Source organism: Podarcis filfolensis (genome assembly GCF_964270895.1).
Source record: "Podarcis filfolensis genome assembly, chromosome: 2".
In the NCBI taxonomy this organism is placed as follows: domain Eukaryota; kingdom Metazoa; phylum Chordata; class Lepidosauria; order Squamata; family Lacertidae; genus Podarcis; species Podarcis filfolensis.
This window is the reverse complement of record NC_139605.1, coordinates 63,482,527-63,502,823: the sequence shown is the minus strand read 5'-3', so window position 1 is coordinate 63,502,823 and position 20,297 is coordinate 63,482,527. Positions and strand designations below refer to the sequence as shown.

The 20,297-nt window shown below is 41.4% G+C and overlaps 1 protein-coding gene across 5 annotated transcripts in view; it reads right to left on the bottom strand.

The window, feature by feature from the left end:
- The window catches only part of ADAMTS2 (ADAM metallopeptidase with thrombospondin type 1 motif 2), a 338,043-nt gene that overhangs the window by 106,249 nt on the left and 211,497 nt on the right, over positions 1-20,297 (bottom strand). For all 5 annotated transcript variants that reach the window (XM_083592179.1, XM_083592178.1, XM_083592176.1 and 2 more), the window contains one exon: positions 18,202-18,355. In XM_083592179.1, coding sequence (XP_083448305.1) covers positions 18,202-18,349 — 148 coding nt within the window. In that variant the 5' untranslated portion in view covers positions 18,350-18,355. The remainder of the gene's footprint in view (positions 1-18,201; positions 18,356-20,297) is intronic.

The following is a 20,297-nucleotide window of genomic DNA, read 5'->3' as shown; positions in this document are numbered from 1 at the left end:
GACAGAATTACTCACATTTAAACATTGCTTTGCCCTGATTTTACAAGTATAACACACACAGTGATTTAACTAGGATGTTTTAATCACCAATACATAGGTGAGAATATAATTAACTGAATAAAAACCATTCTAGCAAAGAATATTTAGAAAACACCAAAAGCACATCACTGAGTGGATATCGTTCAGGGGCAAAGATTTATTCAGTTGAAAACTGAGTTGCCAAATGGTCTATCTTTATTTATTTAATAAATAAATTGAAGTTGCATAAGTTGCTTGATTACTCCAGATTTCTTAATTTCCCTAATAAATGGCAAACAAAAGTGATACAATTTAAACTTTAAAGTACATGTAACTTTGACAAAAACGGACATTTACAATGACTACAAAAGTAATGGGTGACAAACTACTCTCACACAGACTGGCTGCAGTCACAACAAAAAGGTAAAATTTCTAGATATCTTAAATAACTGTGCTATAGAACAGTTGGTCATGGATATGACCAGAGGGATGGTGACCCTGGACTTGACCTTGAATGGTGCCCACAACCTGCTGTGATGTGTAAGTGACCAGATACTATGCTGCTATTAAACATACATGTAAATGGCCAAGTGCTGAGAAAATCCAGTATGGTCACTTTTGACTTCAAAAGTTGAAACTTCCCCAGAATTTGTAAAAAGGAAGTTGAAAGCTATGTCAAGAGGGCAAGTCTTGTCTCATGAATCTATTAGAGTTCTCTGAGAATGTCAAAATGCATATAGATGGAAGTGATCCAGCTGACACAATTTTTGACAAGGTACCTCACCAAAGACTCCTGAATAGCTTTAGCAGTCATGGAATAAGAGGAGAAGTCCTCTTGTGGATCGGGAATTGGTAAAATACCAGGAAGCAGAGAGTAGGAATAAAATAATTCCATTGGAGTGAGACAGATATGGAAATGCAATATGCTGAAAGATCAACAACTTTTTGGCCCTCCTCTCCTTGAAACTCTTCAATTCCATCTGATTTTTATTTTTTTATTTTTTGGGGGGTGCGCGTGAAGTTCTAAAACCAAGTTTGGGATTTTGAATTGGTTATTTAGCAGCATATGTAAGAATCTGTTTTGGTTTCTTTAAACAACGTGAAAGATGAGGCCAAACCACTATATTCAAATCCAGCTGTAAACTTCAAGGTTTTGAGGGCTTTGGGTTGGAGGCCATGAAGCATGAAAGAAACAATGGAAAATTGGTTGGAATCCTAGAAGAAACACTAGAGAAAACTTTGGTTAAATAAGTATTTGTAATTGGCATTAGAACCTGCAGAATATCCCATTCACTTTAATCTGGCAGTAGTTTAAAACATGGTTTGTGGCTACATGGAACTCATGGATTGAAAGGAATTTCAGGCTGCAAAGTGGTCTCTCTGTTCTGCTCCAATTAAGTTTCAGGAAATGAGGAGGTCAATCCTGTAGTCCCATTGCACCATGCTGCCACTATCCCAAGGCTATACCACCATTCAGCAACATTGAAAGCCATCCCACAGAATCTCTGGCAATTTTGCTGCCACCCACAAATCACAATGTTGCTTGTCGACAACATCCCCGCATTATACAAGAATGGAAGACGCTAGTCAACATGCAGAGATGCCACAGTGATGTTGCTGTACCCGACCACCACGCCACAATAAAATCACACCCAGGAATGGACAGCTGCTCCTCCTGCAGCAGAGTTCCCCATGGCTTGGCAGCCAGGAGGCTCGTGTGTAGAAACTAGAGGCTTCCCCAGAGAATGGTTTGCATCCTGCTGTGATGCCAATGATAGCACACAGAAAATGCTAAGAAAATAGTACAAAATCTCTGTACTGGTGGCTGGGTAGAGGGAAGGTGGCTTTTCTGAGGGGTGGGGGAGGTAGAAAGATGGATAAGAAAGGAAGAGCAACAAGCTCACAGGAGGCAGCTTAGTGAGCTGTGCAGTGGGAAAGATTAATGCAATGAGAAATAAGGAGAAATAAGGAGAGGAGGACAACCAAAATGGTCAAAGGCCTGGAAACAATGCCTTATGAGGAACGGCTAAGGGAGCTGGGCATGTTTAGCCTGGAGAAGAGGAGGTTAAGGAGTGATATGATAGCCATGTTCAAATATATAAAAGGATGTCACATAGAGGAGGCTGCTGCTCCAGAGAAGCGGACACGGAGCAATGGATCCAAACTACAAGAAAGAAGATTCCACCTAAACATTAGGAAGAACTTCCTGACAGTAAGAGCTGTTTGACAGTGGAATTTGCTGCCAAGGAGTGTGGTGGAGTCTCCTTCTTTGGAGGTCTTTAAGCAGAGGCTTGACAACCATATGTCAGGAGTGCTCTGATGGTGTTTCCTGCTTGGCAGGGGGTTGGACTCGATGGCCCTTGTGGTCTCTTCCAACTCTATGATTCTATGATATGCAAATATGGCTTTTAAAAGGCAAAGAGGCTCCTTCCCAATAATTTCAGGTGTGGAAAGGGAAAGGCTGCTAGACTAGAACCTGCCAACCCTACCCTTCAGAGCAACCGAACCACACAGCTACACAAGCCGATAGCAGATGACTTTGTAGTTTCCCAGAAGCCAAGCTCTGCCCTTGCCCTCCCTGCCCTGCAAGAACCCAGTAATATAGAGCCATCAATAGACTTAGCATTCAAGCATTTCTAGTGACAATAGACCCCCAAGGGGAAAGGCTGGGGAAAGACATCATAAGCCCCTGATAACATGTCATAATAGTCAGCCACATTGATTGATAAATGGTCCAACTGCTTCACACAGGTAACTAACTATCTGACCTCCTCATCGCCCAGGACACCATACTTTTATATAAACAACATTAATAGTCATGTAAACAATAAACATATTAGTTTACACAGAACTGAATATGGATGTAAGTACTTAGTAGTTGGGAAGCGGGTGGCACTGTGGGTTAAACCACAGAGCCTAGGACTTGCCGATCAGAAGGTCGGCAGTTCGAATCCCCACGTCAGGGTGAGCTCCTGTTGCTCAGTCCCTGCTCCTGCCAACCTAGCAGTTTGAAAGCACATCAAAGTACAAGTAGATAAATAGGTACCGCTCCGGTGGGAAGGTAAACGGCATTTCCGTGCGCTGCTCTGGTTCGCCAGACGTGGCTCAGTCATGCTAGCCACATGACCCGGAAGCTGTACACCAGCTCCCTCGGCCAATAAAGCGAGATGAGTGCCGCAACCCCAGAGTCGGTCACGACTGGACCTAATGGTCAGGGGTCCCTTTACCTTTACTTAGTAGTTGCTTCACAATATTCCTAATAATATGTTTGGATTTTCTTGCATCTTATCACACCAATCCATCATGAATACATTCAATTTCTCAACAAACTGGTCATAATACTGTATTCCCTCTCTCATAGGGTGACATTATTGGTTAAGTTTATCAGATTTACTGTATCCCATACCTGGTCTTTCCAATCTTCAGGTACCGGAGATAGGATTATCTTTTTTCAATCAGATCAGATAGTCAAGTGAGCAGCCTTTAACAAGTTTAACACCATTTCTCTACCATCCACTAAGACGAGGTCTTTGATATTACTAAAAACAATAATGAATGGGTCTATTTATTCTATTTCTCTTATCATGTCCTCCCAACATTTCCTTATTTTAGGACAAGTATATTGCATGACATCTCCAGCATACATTACAGGACATTTAAATCTTGCAACATTCATCCCATTCCATGATACCTCCACCTCAACAATCATTTATTTCCCGGCAGACCTTGCTGTCTTTTGCTCACTTTTCTCCACGATGCCTGATAACTGGGATTATTGTCACACCCTGTCACTCTTGCCAGTGTTTCAGTGACAAGCCCATGGACAAAATGCACAGAATTGCACTGTTGGGCTGCAGGTCTCATGCCAATAATATAAGAACAGTTTGGAAGTCAAAGCAAGCAGGGTGTGGTTTTTCATCCTTTATATATATATAAGGAAGTTCATTCAAAGATTGAGAAGACCTTTACCCCCAGAGCGAAGAGAAAGCTTTCCTAAATAGATTAAATGTGTATAATCAAATAAGAACAGCAGAAAGGCCTCCTGTGCATAAGATGTTTATATGAAACAGATGTTTGAGATGATGCAGAAGGTGAAAACCTTGTCAAGGCTTCCATGAGAATGGAGAGGATTTAGAGCCTGAACAACAAAAATTCAAATAAAGCAAATATCACTGGCATAGCTAAGGAATATAGGATTAGGGCTCCAGATGGAACAATTTTTTCAAAAATAAAATAAAGTCCATCATATGCTCATCTATAAACCATTGACAGCAATGGCTCAATGCCATTTGAACACAGTAGACTTATGCTCAAGGCACCGTGGTTACGAGAACAAGAATTCTGCATTTATAAACTGTTTTTAAAATCAGACTGGTTTAAATTACAGCAAACGCACAGTTCAAATTAACATAATCTAGGCTGCAATCCTGTACCTACCTATTTGGATGTAAGTCATTATTGTACTCAGCGGTACTGACTTCTGAGTAGGCATGTACAGGACTGTGCTGTTACAACATAATCTTGTGTATATTTTCTCAGAGGTAAGTGGCATTGTACTCAGTGGGGCTACTTCCCAGGAACATGGGCACAGAATTGCAGCCTTTATTCAGAATTTCAAATTGGTCAGGAACTGGGGCAACAGGGGCAGAGGAAACGGATTCAAGGGATGTCTTGGGACAAAACAGATGTGGACTGTGGCTTTAGGGTTATTGTGATGAGACATCTGTTTGGAAGATGTTCATCAATATTTCCTTCTTTTTCTTCATCATCATTAACAAAATATGTGTTTTATAATAACGAAAGCTGAGATTCTCGTGATTCTGAAAAAAGACAGACCCTGTGAGCTAAATGTCCAGATGCTACAATTTGTCATTTGATTTCTCAAGCATGAAGTGTGTGTTGAACGTGCTTTGGTGGGTCGCGCCAACTTCTGTATTTATGGCATTGTTGTTCCTTCATATGACTCAGTGGAAAAGGTTGGCAACTGCTGGTCTATATAAATGCAACCAGGCACCACCTTTCTGAGAAAATAGCTGGTAATATTATTATTGCTGTGGTTAAGTTCCTCCTCCTGGATTGAGATATATATACTAAAATCACATACTGTCCTTTTACCCCAGCTTTCCCCCTTGAAAATCAGACTCACAATGTTATTTCATGTAGCTCTTTGTACCCTGTCAACGTGTACCATTCCTTGACACGAGTTAAGCAATGCACCGATCAGATTGCAACAGGCCAGAGCTCTTGACTGCTGCCATTTGATATTTTCTCACGGGCTTATTTCCTTAGAGCCCCAGAGACAGTGATAGTACAGTACTGCATTGTTGCTCACAAGCATAAGGGATGGTTTCAGCTACCTAGGCCAGAATCCTGCACACACAGCTCAGTTAGTCTTGCTGAGCATAGTGGGACTTGCTTCTAAGCAAACATGTAAAGGATTGCTCTGTGCCAGTATGGAATCCCTCAGCATATCAACTCGAAGAGTTGAAGAATCCTTTATCTACAACCAAAATGGTTGTTATCTCTGGACTACTACCATTATTGCCATATAGGTTGGAAAAATTTAAAAAGAGGTATTGTGGTGTAAAATCAAAATGCATGGTTAAGATAATACTGCTGAATTAATCTTAGGACTCAACTACATTGGTAAAGATGTTGTTGTTTAGTCGTGTCCGACTCTTCGTGACCCCATGGACCAGAACACACCAGGCACTCCTGTCTTCCACTGCCTCCCGCAGTTTTGTCAAACTCATGTTGGTAGCTTCGAGAACACTGTCCAAACATCTCGTCCTCTGTCGTCTCCTTCTCCTTGTGCCCTCCATCTTTCCCAATATCAGGGTCTTTTCCAGGGAGTCTTCTCTTCTCATGAGGTGGCCAAAGTATTGGAGCCTCAGCTTCAGGATCTGTCTTTCCAGTGAGCACTCAGGGCTGATTTCCTTAAGAATGGATAGGTTAGATCTTCTTGCAGTCCATAGGACTCTCAAGAGTCTCCTCCAGCACCATAATTCATAGAATCATAGAATCATAGAATCATAGAGTTGGAAGAGACCACAAGGGCCATCGAGTCCAACCCCCTGCCAAGCAAAAGCATCAATTCTTCGGCGATCAGCCTTCTTTATGGTCCAGCTCTCACTTCCATACATCACTACTGGGGAAACCATAGCTTTAACTATACAGACCTTTGTCAGCAAGGTTGATGTCTCTGCTTGCTGAGAAAGGTCCGTATAGTTAAAGCTATGGTTTTCTCAGTAGCGATGTACGGAATAAAACACTTTATATACTGTGACACCAGATGGCGCCCTAGAGTCCTGTTTTCGCCAACGGGATTTCCCTGTATGAAGTTTACAATGCATTTAACTGAATTGCTTCTTTGATGTGTCCAAGTTCAGCCTTAGTTTGTTAGTTCAATCCTATATGTGTCCTATACACTGCAGTCAATGGGCCTTACTCACAGGTAGGTGACTATAGGATTGAAAACTTCAGGTCAAACTACACCTGATTTTATTTATTTTACAGATATATAAAGCATTTTATAGCCAAAAGCTACTGAAGCAGCATACCATAAGATAAAAGGAAATAAAATACAAAAGATACAAACTCCAAAAACAATGAAACATTTTCTACAATTAATATTCCATAAAATGCTTGGATCAGGGAGAGTCTTTTAAACAAAAATACATCTGAGCTTTTTGTTAAGTGCATAACTTTTGAAGCTATTCTGTCTACTTCAGTGCCATGAAGAAGTAGGTTGTTGTGTACCAAAGAAAAGCATACTGTATAACATACTGTATAAAATAGTCTCTTGTGTGTCAAAGCATACTGGCCTTCTTACCATTGAAACTTAAAGATCTGTGGCTAAATTTTAATTATCCACTAGCCAAAGATGACATTTGACATTCAAAGGGTTCAGATAATCAGATATTTGTCATACATACTTGCAGACTGAAGATACAACGAAGATTTACAAAGAAAATAATCATTACAAGTTGGATAATCAAGGTTCAGACAATGCTGAAACCAGTAGAAAACAAGTTCTAAAACCTCTTTCAAGCCTAACTTATCTGTGTTTTGATTAAACAGCATTAATTTTAAGTGCCAGCGTTGTTCAAACACAATTACTTTTCTACGCTGTTAAAAACTGAAGGTTTGCTTGTTCGTTTGTTTTTTTTAAGAAGACATGTTTCATGATAAACAAATAGATTTTTACCTTGTCTTGATAACCATATTCCGATAATTTAATGGCTTCATGTCAGCCTCTGAAATGTCACACAGTGTTGTCATGGAAATGTCAATACAATCTGGCTCCCTCAACATGACACTCAAGAAAAACACCTGGAGATCACAAATATAACTAATCTAAATGCAATAGCTTCACAACATCCATTCATGAATGCTACAGAATAAGGAAGGGGTGTGGGTGGGTGTCTAAATACTGGGTGTTTTTTCCAAAGTATCTGATATTAAATTTTATTTTTAAGATTAGTTTGCATGTACAGGATAGCTCATTGGTTTATGTCTCTGAACAGTCAAAGAGAGCTTGAACCAAACGCAATAAAGTCCTTCAACTAGTCTAGAGGCTTAAAGCAATACATAGCAATTATATGAAAGGAAAATAGCCTGTGGACCTTCTACGCAATGAGGATAGGTTAAGAGAGACAGAGAAGCTAGTATCAAACTTATTGTTTCCATTGAACTGGTAAGTATTGAGAATGATTTCTGGAAAGAGCTGTTGAGAGCTTCACACAGAAGCTATTCCTTAGCATTTTCTGACATTCAATGTCAGCAGGTGCTTTCTAACAATTATAAAATGCTTCCACATAAACAGGGGAGCAAGCTATCTTGAGAAGCAAATGGATGCAAACAAAAAAAGAAAACAATAGTTGCCAAGACAATCATAAGAATATAAGAAGAGGCCAGCTGAATCAGACCAGGGGTCCATCTCAGGGGCCCATTTCAACAATGACTAGCCAGATGTCTCTAGGAAGTCCACAGGCAAGACATGAAAACAGTGGGGCTCCCTACTGTTGCATTTAGTGCTGTACAGTTTCTGAACAAGAGTTTCCAATTTCCAAATCACTGCCAAATCATGTGGCTAAGTATGTCACCTGCCCCTTCCCTCTGAACTTGGAGTGCAGAAGATCAGTGCCAGAAACTTTATTGTCAGCTAACTTTTGTTTATGTACTTAAGGCTATATTGTGGGGTGGTTTTATTTGTAATATTGAATTTATACTGTATTTGCCAGAATTTTGATTCCCCCCCCCTTCATATGACATGTTCTGTATTTTGTATCTAACGCTCTGTTTTTGCTGTATTTGCTGTATTTTGTATCTAACGCTCTGTTTTTGCTGTAAACCACTTTGGGCTCAGCTCAATGTGTTTACTTATATGCTGCTTTTCCTCAATCAATCAATCAATCAATCAATCAAAACAGACCTGGCAATGATGGGTCATTAGCAACCTCACCAGCCAAAAAAAACAAAATATAAAAGTAGCAAGCTATTATGTGTGAGGGCATGAGAGAGAAGGGAGAATCCCTTTCTCCCCCTAACCATGGTTTCAATTGACACATACCCTGTGGGTCAGCATTTACTTTTAGATAGCTTCCTTTCTGGGGCTAATAGCTGATGTGTGGTGTTGGAGGGTGGGGACTCACAAGGACTTCCCCTACCTATTAATTTTCATTCAGCTAACATGGTTGCCAATGACATGCTTAGTGTCACAGCTAATGTGGCCCCAACTGCATTGTTCCTTGGTTGTCTGACCAGAAAATGCTGACACTGCTTCCTTTCTGTCTCTTTTTCAACTGCTAAGAATTGCAAAATGTGTTTGAGTTGTAGCTATTCAACAATAACCACAACCAGTTCTGCTGTGAGATTAAGCATTGAATTAAATTTTGATTTGCTTATTTGTTTTTCTCAGTAGAGGAATCTCATGCTTATTTCGCTGACACACCTGCTTCAGAAACCACTGGAGTAAAGGGTAAAAAAAAAGGTAAAGGACCCCTGACAGTCAAGTCCAGTTGCAGACGACTCTGGGGCTGCGGCGCTCATCTCGCTTTACTGGCCGAGGGAGCCAGCGTTTGTCCGCAGACAGCTTTCCGGGTCATGTGGCCAGCATGACTAAGCCGCTTCTGGCGAACCAGAGCAGTGGATGGAAACGCCATTTACCTTCTCGCCGGAGCGGTACCTATTTATCTACTTGCACTTTTTGGCATGCTTTCAAACTGCTAGGTTGGCAGGAGCTGGGACCGAGCAACAGGAGCTCACCCTGTCGTGGGGATTCGAACCGCTGACCTTCTGATCGGCAAGGGCAAGAGGCTCAGTGCGCAAACAAATGTTTGATCTTCTTGCAGTCCATGGGACTCTCAAGAGTCTCCTCCAGCACCATAATTCAAAAGCATCAATTCTTCGGCGATCAGCCTTCTTTATGGTCCAGCTCTCACTTCCATACATCACTACTGGGAAAGCCATTTTATTAGTGAAGTGTTTATTAGCAACAAAACAATTATTTGTGGTTATTTGCTTTCCCCCAAAGCCAATGGAAGCAGCTGAACTGGTCATAAATCCTCAGTCCTCAGCCTGAGATCACACTGACCCTGCAACCATCCCCACCTCCATCGCTAGCCAAGCAGAGACACCAACAGCACATCAAAAAGGTTTTTTTCTAGGCGGGTCTCCAGGCAGCGTATCTTCTGCAAACAAACGCACAGCTGAGAATACTCAAAACCAGCTGGAATATCTTATTAATTTTTGCATCACTTAAGACCTTGCACGTGGCTCTTCTTCTTGCAAGCAACGGCAGAAAATAAAACTAGAGCATTTAAGGATTCGCTTAAGGATTTAACGACTCACTCGTCACTATTGGTTTTGTCTTATACCTCATTGTTTATTGGGCTACAATGCTAATGGTTGTGTGTATGCATTAAAACCCACAAAACTCTCTAGGAATGTAACATGTGAAATAGCACATGCTGAGGGAAAATTGTGATTATGGTTGAAACAGCCATCCATTTTTTTGCTTCCTGAATAAACTCTGAGAAATATTTCAACTGGAAAATGCTATTAATTTGATTTTTTAAAGGACTTTTTTATATAAAGCTGGATGGAAATTTGTCTAGACTCTCCAGCACAAATTATTGCAAATACTGCATTGGATTCTATTCCAGAAATGCCACGGAGTTGCCAAACCAAGTCAAATAATTTATATATTATAAATACTTCATGGTGTTACAAAGTTCAATGCATGATATAAGTGATACGATATTGCCACGTACTTACGGTTTTCCTAGTGAATAAAGTATATACGAACTGTCATATAGCATAAAGGCCACAATACTAAACACACACAGTAGGGTTTAAATCCCACTGAAATCAACAGGAGTTCCTTCTGAGTAAATATTTATTTATATAATGTATAAACCACTCATATTGTGGTGGTGTACAAAAAAGAAAAGAAATAAAAACAAAATAAATATTGCAAAGTGCAAACACTAAAAATATGCAAAATCCTTCTGTAGAACCAAAAGAAGCAGCAATGCTACTCTGAAAAAAATACTGATGGAATAAAATAGTCTTAAGAAGTCACCTAAAAAAACAAAGTGTTGGTACCATGCAATTACCCTGTGGCACCTAAAAGTACACTTGCCAGACACTAACCCAGTGCCACTCTCTGAAACTAGCCTCAGAGTTAGGAGTGGAACCACTGCAACACTGTGAAGGATACTGTGGTCAACCCGATAGGGGTTAACTCTCCCTGTCTGTTTCTCAATAAAAGTGATCCATCGGGATCCATCAAATTCAGTCCCAAAGCCAGACCTGAACTAGAATGGTATGGCTCAAGATAGTCAGTATCAATGCCTGTAGCTGGGTCACCAATACCCTCTCAACCACTTTCCCCAAAGAGGAGGTATTAGTGATTGGGCAGTAATTGTCAAATACCACAGGGTGAGCTTTTTTAAAAGGAATGCTACCCTTTTTAAGGCAACCAGGGCCAGTATAGAGACACAATCACTGTGCCCTGTACCCACACTTCCCTCATCAAACTAACATTTGTTTGTTTGTTTGTATACCACCCTATATTTGTAGATTTCAGGATGGTTCACAACATTATATTGCAATATAAAAAACACAAAATACATAATAAAAATAAGAAGAACTTTAATCAGCCATGAGGGGCAGGAGTCCCCAAAGCATGAGGTCAGTTGCTTATTTGCAAGCAACTTGTCCACAATATCTGGTCACATCAACCGAAACTGATCCCACATCAAATCAGGTTGGGCATCGGGCACATCTCTAGATTTGCTATAATAACAGTGTCAAGGTCAATGCAGAGGCAAAAAACCCCCTTTGCCTTCAAACCACCTAGCCAAAATGTCATAGCAGATATTCAGATAGCTGAAGTTCACATCTACCAAAGCTTGTAAAAGATAATGGACCCCCCTAAAGAGTTTTGCAACAAACCAAAGCTTAGATCTTAATTAAGGTCTAATACCAAGAAACTTTACAAATCAACCAAAAATTGTGAGTAAAAATGCAGACTTTGTTGCATAATCAGCTTGTGAAAACATACATTTTATAATGGACTCCAGCTTTCCATCCATGCTCTATGATCACCTCTCTTGTGTTTCTTTCCCTTTGTTTACAAGCACCCTTTAAAGGAGATAGCTATCCACTCAAAGTACATAATGCATAGCAGGTGAAAATGTCATGCCAGGTATGTGTATTCACCAAATATGAGAATGCCTCATTATTAAGATATGACTGAATGCTCACCATCTATTGCCCAGACAGAATTCCATTTTTTTTCTGGAAAACATTTATTCATAGGTTTTGGGGACAAAGTTAAGTTTGCTCAGGTATTAAATTATTATTTCTTAAATGGGGAAGAAAGAGCTCTTCAAACTGAGTTTTAACAGCACGCATGAAAGGATAAAAAACAAATAAGCAAGCAGTGAAAGGCTCAATCCATCTTGCCACATTATCTGAACTATGAGAATAGAACCCCTGTGATGTATCCAAAGTCTGGTGACAAAACCGCTTCAAAGCTTCTATTTATTTTTTAGGAAAAGAAGCTTCATCAGCCACCTTGGTGGTTAGCAATAGTGACAGCCGTTGGCCTAACAATCCCTTGAGACTCATTTCCTCAGAAGAGCATAACCCTGCTTCATATTCAGGGGAGCTGAATCACAGCAAAATTTGCAATCCATCTCATCCCTGAGAAAGCTCTGTGAATCTGCAAACTGAAATTCAGAGGAGGCAGGAGGAGGAGGAAGAAGAGTGAAGGCAGGAGAAAGACAGATGTATTTATCATACACATACAATACAGGAAGGATACAAAAAAATATTGTCCCTGCTGCCTTACTGAGTGCACAATAAGAGAACTCTCATTAATCACCAGGGGTACGCACTGAAAGAGAAATATTGACTGGATTTGAGGAAATGTCGGTTTTCTAATGGAACAATTCCTTTTTAAAGGTAACTGGCAGAGTTTCTTTAAATTAGAATGGCCAGCAGCCAGCCCTCTGGCCAATTTATAAGTCATTTCAGGAATTCCAGAGAAATATACATTTTAAGGAAAACATATGCATTGGTTTCTTAAAAGTAATGTACATACTTTAGAAAAATCAATAGCATTTGTCAGCCTGAGAGACTTTGATGAAAGAGTTATTCGCCTCAAACATCTCTGAGATCTACAGAAAGTTGTCTCAATTTTTATAACTTTGCAGCAACTTGTTTTCCTACCACATGAAAACATGGTGGCATATATTTAAACACCAGATTTGGAGATGATTGCTTAGTGTTGCTGTATATCAAGCTGTAATGAAATCCATTAATATTGTGGTCACACACATATCAACCGAAAGACAGTGTTGCACCACAAGACAGCGTTGTCCAAAGTTATATGAGGACTAATCCAATTTGAGTGACAGGCCCTCTCCTTCAATCACTTCAGTTATTCTATGGGGGAGTGGCCATAGCTGAATGGTAAAGCAAATGATTTGCATGCAGAATGTCTCAGGTTAACCCCCTAGTGTTTCTAGTTTAAAAGGGACCAGCTAGCTGGAGCTATGAAAACCCTCTGACTGACACCTCAGAAACCCACTGCCAAACAGACCCAACAACACTGGGCTAGAGGAACTGACTGTCTAACGTGCTGTAAGCAGTTGCAAACAGTGTGGTGGGGTAGAGCCACCCTCCTGAAACCAGCATCACTGCAGCTCACCTGGACCCTGGTGTGGTTTGGTGGGGCAAGGTGGTGTTGCATGGTGCTCCTGCCCTTGCACCCACACAGGCCTGATCTTGCAGCTGTCCTGCCCCACACCAGCACCATCCAGCGATGCCAATAGCTACTGGCTGCAAGGCCATTTTGTATGTTTGTGTCTGCCATGAAAGCCAGCCTTCTACTGGGAGAAATAACTGTTGAAATCAAGTTCTTGAGAAGCAACTCTCCCAAGTTTCCAAATGTTAACTGAGGGAACTCAATTGTTCAGTGAGCTATGGAATTGGAGCTCTCAATAAATATGATGGTATCCAAAGCATGGTGGGTTTATCTTGATTCTTATACCAAATCAGAAGCAGGTTAGGATGAGAATGGGAAGAACCCACCTGGCAAATACCATTCAGCTTACGTAAAGCATTTCGCTTTCCACTGAAATTCAGCACACGTTTCCTCCAAGGAGAAACTTTTAAATTCACCTCAACATTTGATTTCTAAGAAGAAGAAAACCTTTACCTACAGTATTGAGAAACATGGTGGCAACCCTGATTAAGGTGTCATCACCCAATTCGAATTAAATTTATTTATTTAGACCATTTCTATTCCACCCTGAACCCAAAGACCTTAGGACAGAAGACAACATTTCAATGAAATATAATATTCAAATCAGACAAGTCTCACGAACAGTCTCAAAGTGTTGCTGTGGCTTTCAGGGCTACTGGCACTTTAATTAACAGCTTCCTTTTTGCTTTTCTTAAGTGACTAGTTAGTGGCTTCCTGTCCCTTCATCACCAGCTGTGACTACTTAATTTTTCTTCCTTAGTCAGTTCACGTTCCCTGCAGTCAGAGTGTGTGTGTGTGTTTGTGTGCGCGCGCACATGCACTTAAATTACTGGTTTCTTTTTCGTAGCTAGAACAAGGGCTCACTAATTATTTTTAATTTTATTAGCACAGTTTTGCAGTTATAATCATAAACATAAAATAATCAATTGTTCTGGCTGTAAAGTGCCAAAAATAATTAAAGCTCTGCATGTCCCCCCAGCAACATATCACTGCAAATCCTCCTTACAAATAATTTTCCACTTTATGCTTCCATATATTGGCACACTGGATACTAATGTATCAATGTTGTGGAAGCACCATTAATAATGGTGCTTGTTGGAACAGGATACTCTAATTTCCCTGGTCCATTAATAAAGTAGTGTTGTGTGAGAAATGCTGGAAATTTTATATCCTTTAGCCTCTTACAATCATTAAACCAAATACAGATTGCCCTGCCAAGATGCATTTCCTTTTCTCCTGAAACTCATAAAACATTTTGATTAAAGCTGAAATTATCTCCAGCCTGACACAATCTTGCGCCATCCTATTAGCATATGTTTTCTCCAAGCACATTCCATTGCTTTAAAAGGATAAATCTCTTTTTAAAATTGATGGGAAAGGTTCTCTTGATGTGCCTAGTGTTTTGAGGGAGTCCAAATTCTGTGCAACAGATGGAACAGTTTTGTGTACCGTGGAATGTAGGGGCCTGGTAGAATATGGGTCAGAGAATAACGCTCATAGAGATTGGTGCAAATAAGAGTAGCCTACGCCACACTAATATTAGGCTACTATTCTTGAGAGTCATTTTCCCAAGTAACGTGGCTGATGCCTGATGCCCTAACCTGAAGGTTGCTGGTCAACTGGCTTTTCTTCAGCAACACTGTCCTAGCTGAAATAAAATTAATGGGACAAATCATAAAAGCACAGTGATTAATACAATTGCACTATTAAGAATGGGATGCAAAAGACAGCACACACACAAAATGAACAATATGGTTGTCATGGAAAAGGCATAGCTTTGCTCTTTATCACAGTAAAGAGCAAGATTCCTTAACATATCATTGGAATTCATCACTACCAACAAAGTTCTGGTTCCCATGTGCCATGAGTTTAACTATTCATTTACCTGATAATTTCAAGGCACAGACACAGTTCAACTAATTTAGCAGGTACAACCACATCAGAATATGTAGACCTCAAAATTCAGGAAATTTGGTGACTTTCATTTCACTGCTGGAGTCTGAGCTGGTGGTGAATGACATGGCAGATAGCTCAATGAAAATGTCAACCCTGTGTGATACACAGCCCCTTGAATTTGGTCAACAGTAGGTTTCTAAATGGGCGTTAATTTCAAGTATCTTCAAAATAGGGTAAGCTGCGCCCTCTGTTGTGTATTTCACTCCTTTTCAGATCCATGGCTGCCAAGGGGTATTAATCTTGAGTGACCATACGGCAGCCATATCTGAATGAAATTTGTTGATTTGGGTAACTACTATTTGCTAAGGAATATTTATTTTAACATCTAAGATTTTTTTAAAAAGTAGTGCCATAAGGTGTGAACCATATTCAAGCTCTTTTGTTTCAAGGGAAAATATGTGCCAATTAAATATTTTTCCAATGCTGAAGTAATCTGTGTAAACACATTATTAACGCGGCAATCTACATCAGAGGAATTTCAGCAACTTAAGATATGCGCCGGTTACATGGGCAGCCCAAGCATATGGCCCCGCAGAGTGCTGTGCTCTTTGCACAGATTCAAGTTAGTCAGTGTACTGCTCTTACCAGCAGTTACTCGGCACCACAATAGCAGTGCTTCAGTTTATTGATTCACCAGGGGCTGGGGGCTGAAGTAGCATGTGAGAGAAGATGCACAGACCCCTTCCTTCTAACATGCAGATAAACCCCCATGAAATGTTTATTTCCCCCCATGCAACAGATTGATTTGTTGAAACCCTGCTTTCTGCAGTGGCTCCTCATCTTGCTTGGGGGAATAAATCACACAAATATAAGTTTTGTGCAACTTGATGCTTCTGTGTCTGCGAGATACAGGTGAGGGGGCTCCTGCCACTTCTTCACTGCACTACAAGATTTTGCCGCTGGCTGAGTATATTAACTGGGTCCAGGGGGAAGAAAACGGCAAGTGCCAATAAGGGCAACTGCTCCCAAAGCACCCAAAACAAATCATAGAATCACACTTCTGAAAACTCTCCTAGCAACTGCAAATGAAAAAGCACCCAATTTCTATTTAGCAGCACTGGAACTGCATGGCTGGCAATGCTTAACCCAGTACCCCATTGCCCCACTCATCCCCCCACTTACAGATTGTGGCCAATAATCCTACCGTGATCAGGAGGAGGAGGAAGAGCTCTAACAGTTCAGATGGGAAGCGCAAGTTCAAACAAACAGTGCAATTCTCCCATCTCAGCTCTAACACCTTCCACAGCCTATGATTCCTGAATAATGCACAACTGTCCAATGTCATCAACTCTACTGGCACTGCTTGGTGATAGGCTTCCCACTGTCCTGGTGCTGTGTGCCCATTCATCTTTGTTCCCCATAATCGCTTCACCTTCTTTCCCTATATGGCTAATTGGGGAGCAACAGTTGCTCATTTGGACTCTGCACTCAGCACCATGGTGGCTTTTTCATTTAGTGATTCTTCTCCTGTGCAACAGGTGATTCTGATCCTAGAATAACAGAATGGATGCTGGCCCAACATGTTCCACAAAACTCGCTTTTCCTGGTAGAACATAGGAAGCTGCTTCATACCAGGTCAGTTTATTCATGGCAGGGATTGCTCAGTTGATAGAGCACGAGATTCTTAATCTAAGGGCCATGGGTTTGAGCCCCACAATGGGCAAAAGATTTCTTCATTGAAAGGGGCTGGACTAGACGACCAATTCAACTCCAACTAAATTCCAAATCAACGATTCTAGATTCTATTAGCTCAATATTATCCAGTCTCACTGGTGGCAGGAAAAGGAAGTCTTTGCTCCTGCTCACTGATCCTTTCAAGTGCAGACACTAGGGATTGAACATGGGACCTTATGCATGAAAAACATGTGCTCTACCAATGAGCTATAGCACCTTTTCAAGATACTACACTACTCTGGCCTCTCATTGTCTGCTGCTTGACACTTTGCCAGTCTGACCCTGAACATCCACCAGCAGCAAGATGACATGCAAGGGAGAAAGTCTTTAATCAGATAGATAGATAGACTGATAGACAGATAGAAATATAGAGGTAAAGGAGAAGGACCCCTGGACGGTTAAGTCCAGTCAAAGGTGACTATGGGGTTGCGGTACTCATCTCGCTTTCAAGCCAAGGGAGCCGACGTTTGTCCACAGTTTTCCAAATCATGTGGTCAGCATGACTAAACCGCTACTGGCGCATGGAAGACCGTGACGAGTGCCAGAGCATACGGAAACTCCATTTACTTTCCCACCGCAGCGCTACCTATTTATCTACTTGCACTGGCATACTTTCAAACTGCTGGGTTGGCAGAAGCTGGGACCGAGCAACGGGAGCTCACCCTGTCACGGGGATTCGAACCGCTGACCTAGAGGCTCAGTTGTTTAGACCACAGTGCCACCCGTGTCCATATACACACACACACACACACCACTTGACAGTGCAATGTATGAACAGCATCTACTGAATAAGGTTGTGCTGGAGGTGATACAAAACACTTAATCAGTGGTGATTCTTGCCCATATATAAGCATCACAGCATCGCTGACTGCTACATGAGCATGTGCTAACAGGCACAGACCTCAACACCCCTACCCTGCAGAATGCCATGCCAGTTTATATAAAGTGGATCTGCATTTTTCCTTCCAACTGTAAAGGTCTCCACTCCTCAACCATTTCATGACTGGCCTATGCTACCTATTTCCAACATCGAAAGAATCAAAAGTCTGTTCAGGAAGATGCTGGTTGCTACCATGCTAATTTAACTTTGACTCATATTCCCCCAAGCCCCAGTTCCTGCAAATCTTCCAAACGGTAAAAGCTGAAACACAGAATGGAGACAGAAGGAATTTCTTCCATCAAAGACACAAGCAGATTAACAATTATACTGGCCATTGGACGCATGTTTTTAGCTGAGCTTTAAACATCACTTGTCATTAACATCTCAGCCTTACCTCTATGCTGGATACCTGGTTGCTCACTAGGAAGCGCTTTCTTGGCCGCTGCCCTGCGATACACCACGTGGGTCCTCCCTTCCTCCTCCTCCTGCTTCCCCTTCTGCAGAGGTTCAATGAAGAACTCGTCCTTGTCTGTGCGAATCATGCCAGCCTGAAGTGACAGGGTAAAGATTGAACATTTCAGATTACTGCCCATGCAGCAGCGGACATTTTGAATAAGACTTCACAATATGCTTAAGCACACTTTAGCACTCCCCAGAGAGCAGTTAGGATGCAGAGAGTAAGCAAGGTGAATTCTTTATTAGATACAACATCAGTGTCTCAGCTCGACAAGGAAGGACAACGGTGACACATCTGACTGAAGGGATTTCTCCTGGAATTTAATTAACAAGGGCTGGGATCCAAATATATGGGAGGAGAGGGAGTCGTGATCAAAACACCCCTCCAATGGAAGAATGCTACCAGGTGGAGATACTGGTAGATGCTATACCACTAAGTTACAGCCTTGACACCTTTCAAAATACCTTTTTATTTAAAAAAACCAACACCTGAAAATTCAAACAAATATAAGAACAGGGTAGAGTGACTTTCTGGGGATGTTCCTGGTAAACATTTCAGGGAGGGTCCCAGGCATCTTTTTGTTGCAGGCATGTTCGCGAGCAAAATTTGACACAGCTAATTGAGTTCTGCTCTGATGATATATAAGCACCAAGGTAACTGAATTGTAAAGCCCCGTCATGCAACTTCCCAATGTAATTTAGATAGATTCCACATTCAACACAAGAAGAAAGACATCAGGGCAAAACCAGCCAAAATGATTAACAAGCACTGAACTGAGGAGGCAGAGTTTGATTTCATTTATTTATTTTTAACTATTAGGGCAAGGAAATGTCAACCTGAAATGTAATTCTGCTTCAGATTTCTGCACCTGATGGTAACCAAGTTTGCAAAACAGTGCGTGAATGCTTAGCAAATATGGCCTGAAAAGGACTTCCATGTTCAGACAAAAGAAAACCCCAATTGTTTCACATTTAAATCTCAGCAGTGAGACAAAGCAATTCAGGATGGGTTCTGCATCACAATGCCTTCCCACCCCACCCCAAATACTTCTGCTGGAGACCTTTTATGATATTTCCCTCCTAATGTCAACAAGCAGTTGATACAAACTGAAAACATGATCCATCCATAGTTGTAGCCTTTTAATTTTAATGGGACCATTAAGGTCACTGCAGCAATTATGGCATGGATGAGGAGGAGAAAGAGGAGGGGGCCTGTCCAGATGAGGGCAACCTACCTAGCAAAAGATTTAGTGTCTACTGGCACTGCCGAGATGGGGCAGAAAGACTGGCAAGTGAGTAAGATGCCAACACCCATTTCAGCTGCTACTTGATTTTACCTACTGAGTACAGGATATCTATGGGAGGCCATACAAGGGAACAGTGCCAGGGTAGGGGGACGGCTATACTAAGGATATGGGTGGTATGGAAATGCAATGTTAACTGCAAAAGCTCACGCGAAGAGCTTGCCCTGAGATTTGATGGCAAGGCAGCCTGCAAGAGATTTGCCAGCAAAAAGTATTTCTACTGGCTTCCTTCCCAAACTGATTAGATTTCCTGTCCCTTCTTTTCCAAATATCTGTGCCAAGATTGTCAAGGACTCGGCAGCTTCCTGCAGCAAAGGGATGCTTGAATTGACTGACACTGGCAAAGATTATGTGAAAGAACTAGACTCTATGGGAAGCTCCATGGACTTAACCCCACCAGCAGTCACGCATGGCTAAATCCCACTGGCTTAACTGAGACTTTTGCATGAGTAATTGGACAGCATTGTCTAATGGGTGCCTATTATGCCCCTTCCCCGTTATTCAGGCCTGTATGCCCCCCCCTCAATATACCCACTGTTGAGCCATAAATGTCTACTGGCATCTCCAGGCTCATCAGCTCCAAGTCAGGTGGGTTGCAACATGAGCATGAGCTCAGTCAGTCATCTTCCACCCTCTCCATTTTATTTACATGCTAGGAATCTATACGTATCATTTCCTGGAGTAGTTTTGTGTATTGGTTTAAAAGCAGAGCATAATGCTGTTATGGGCT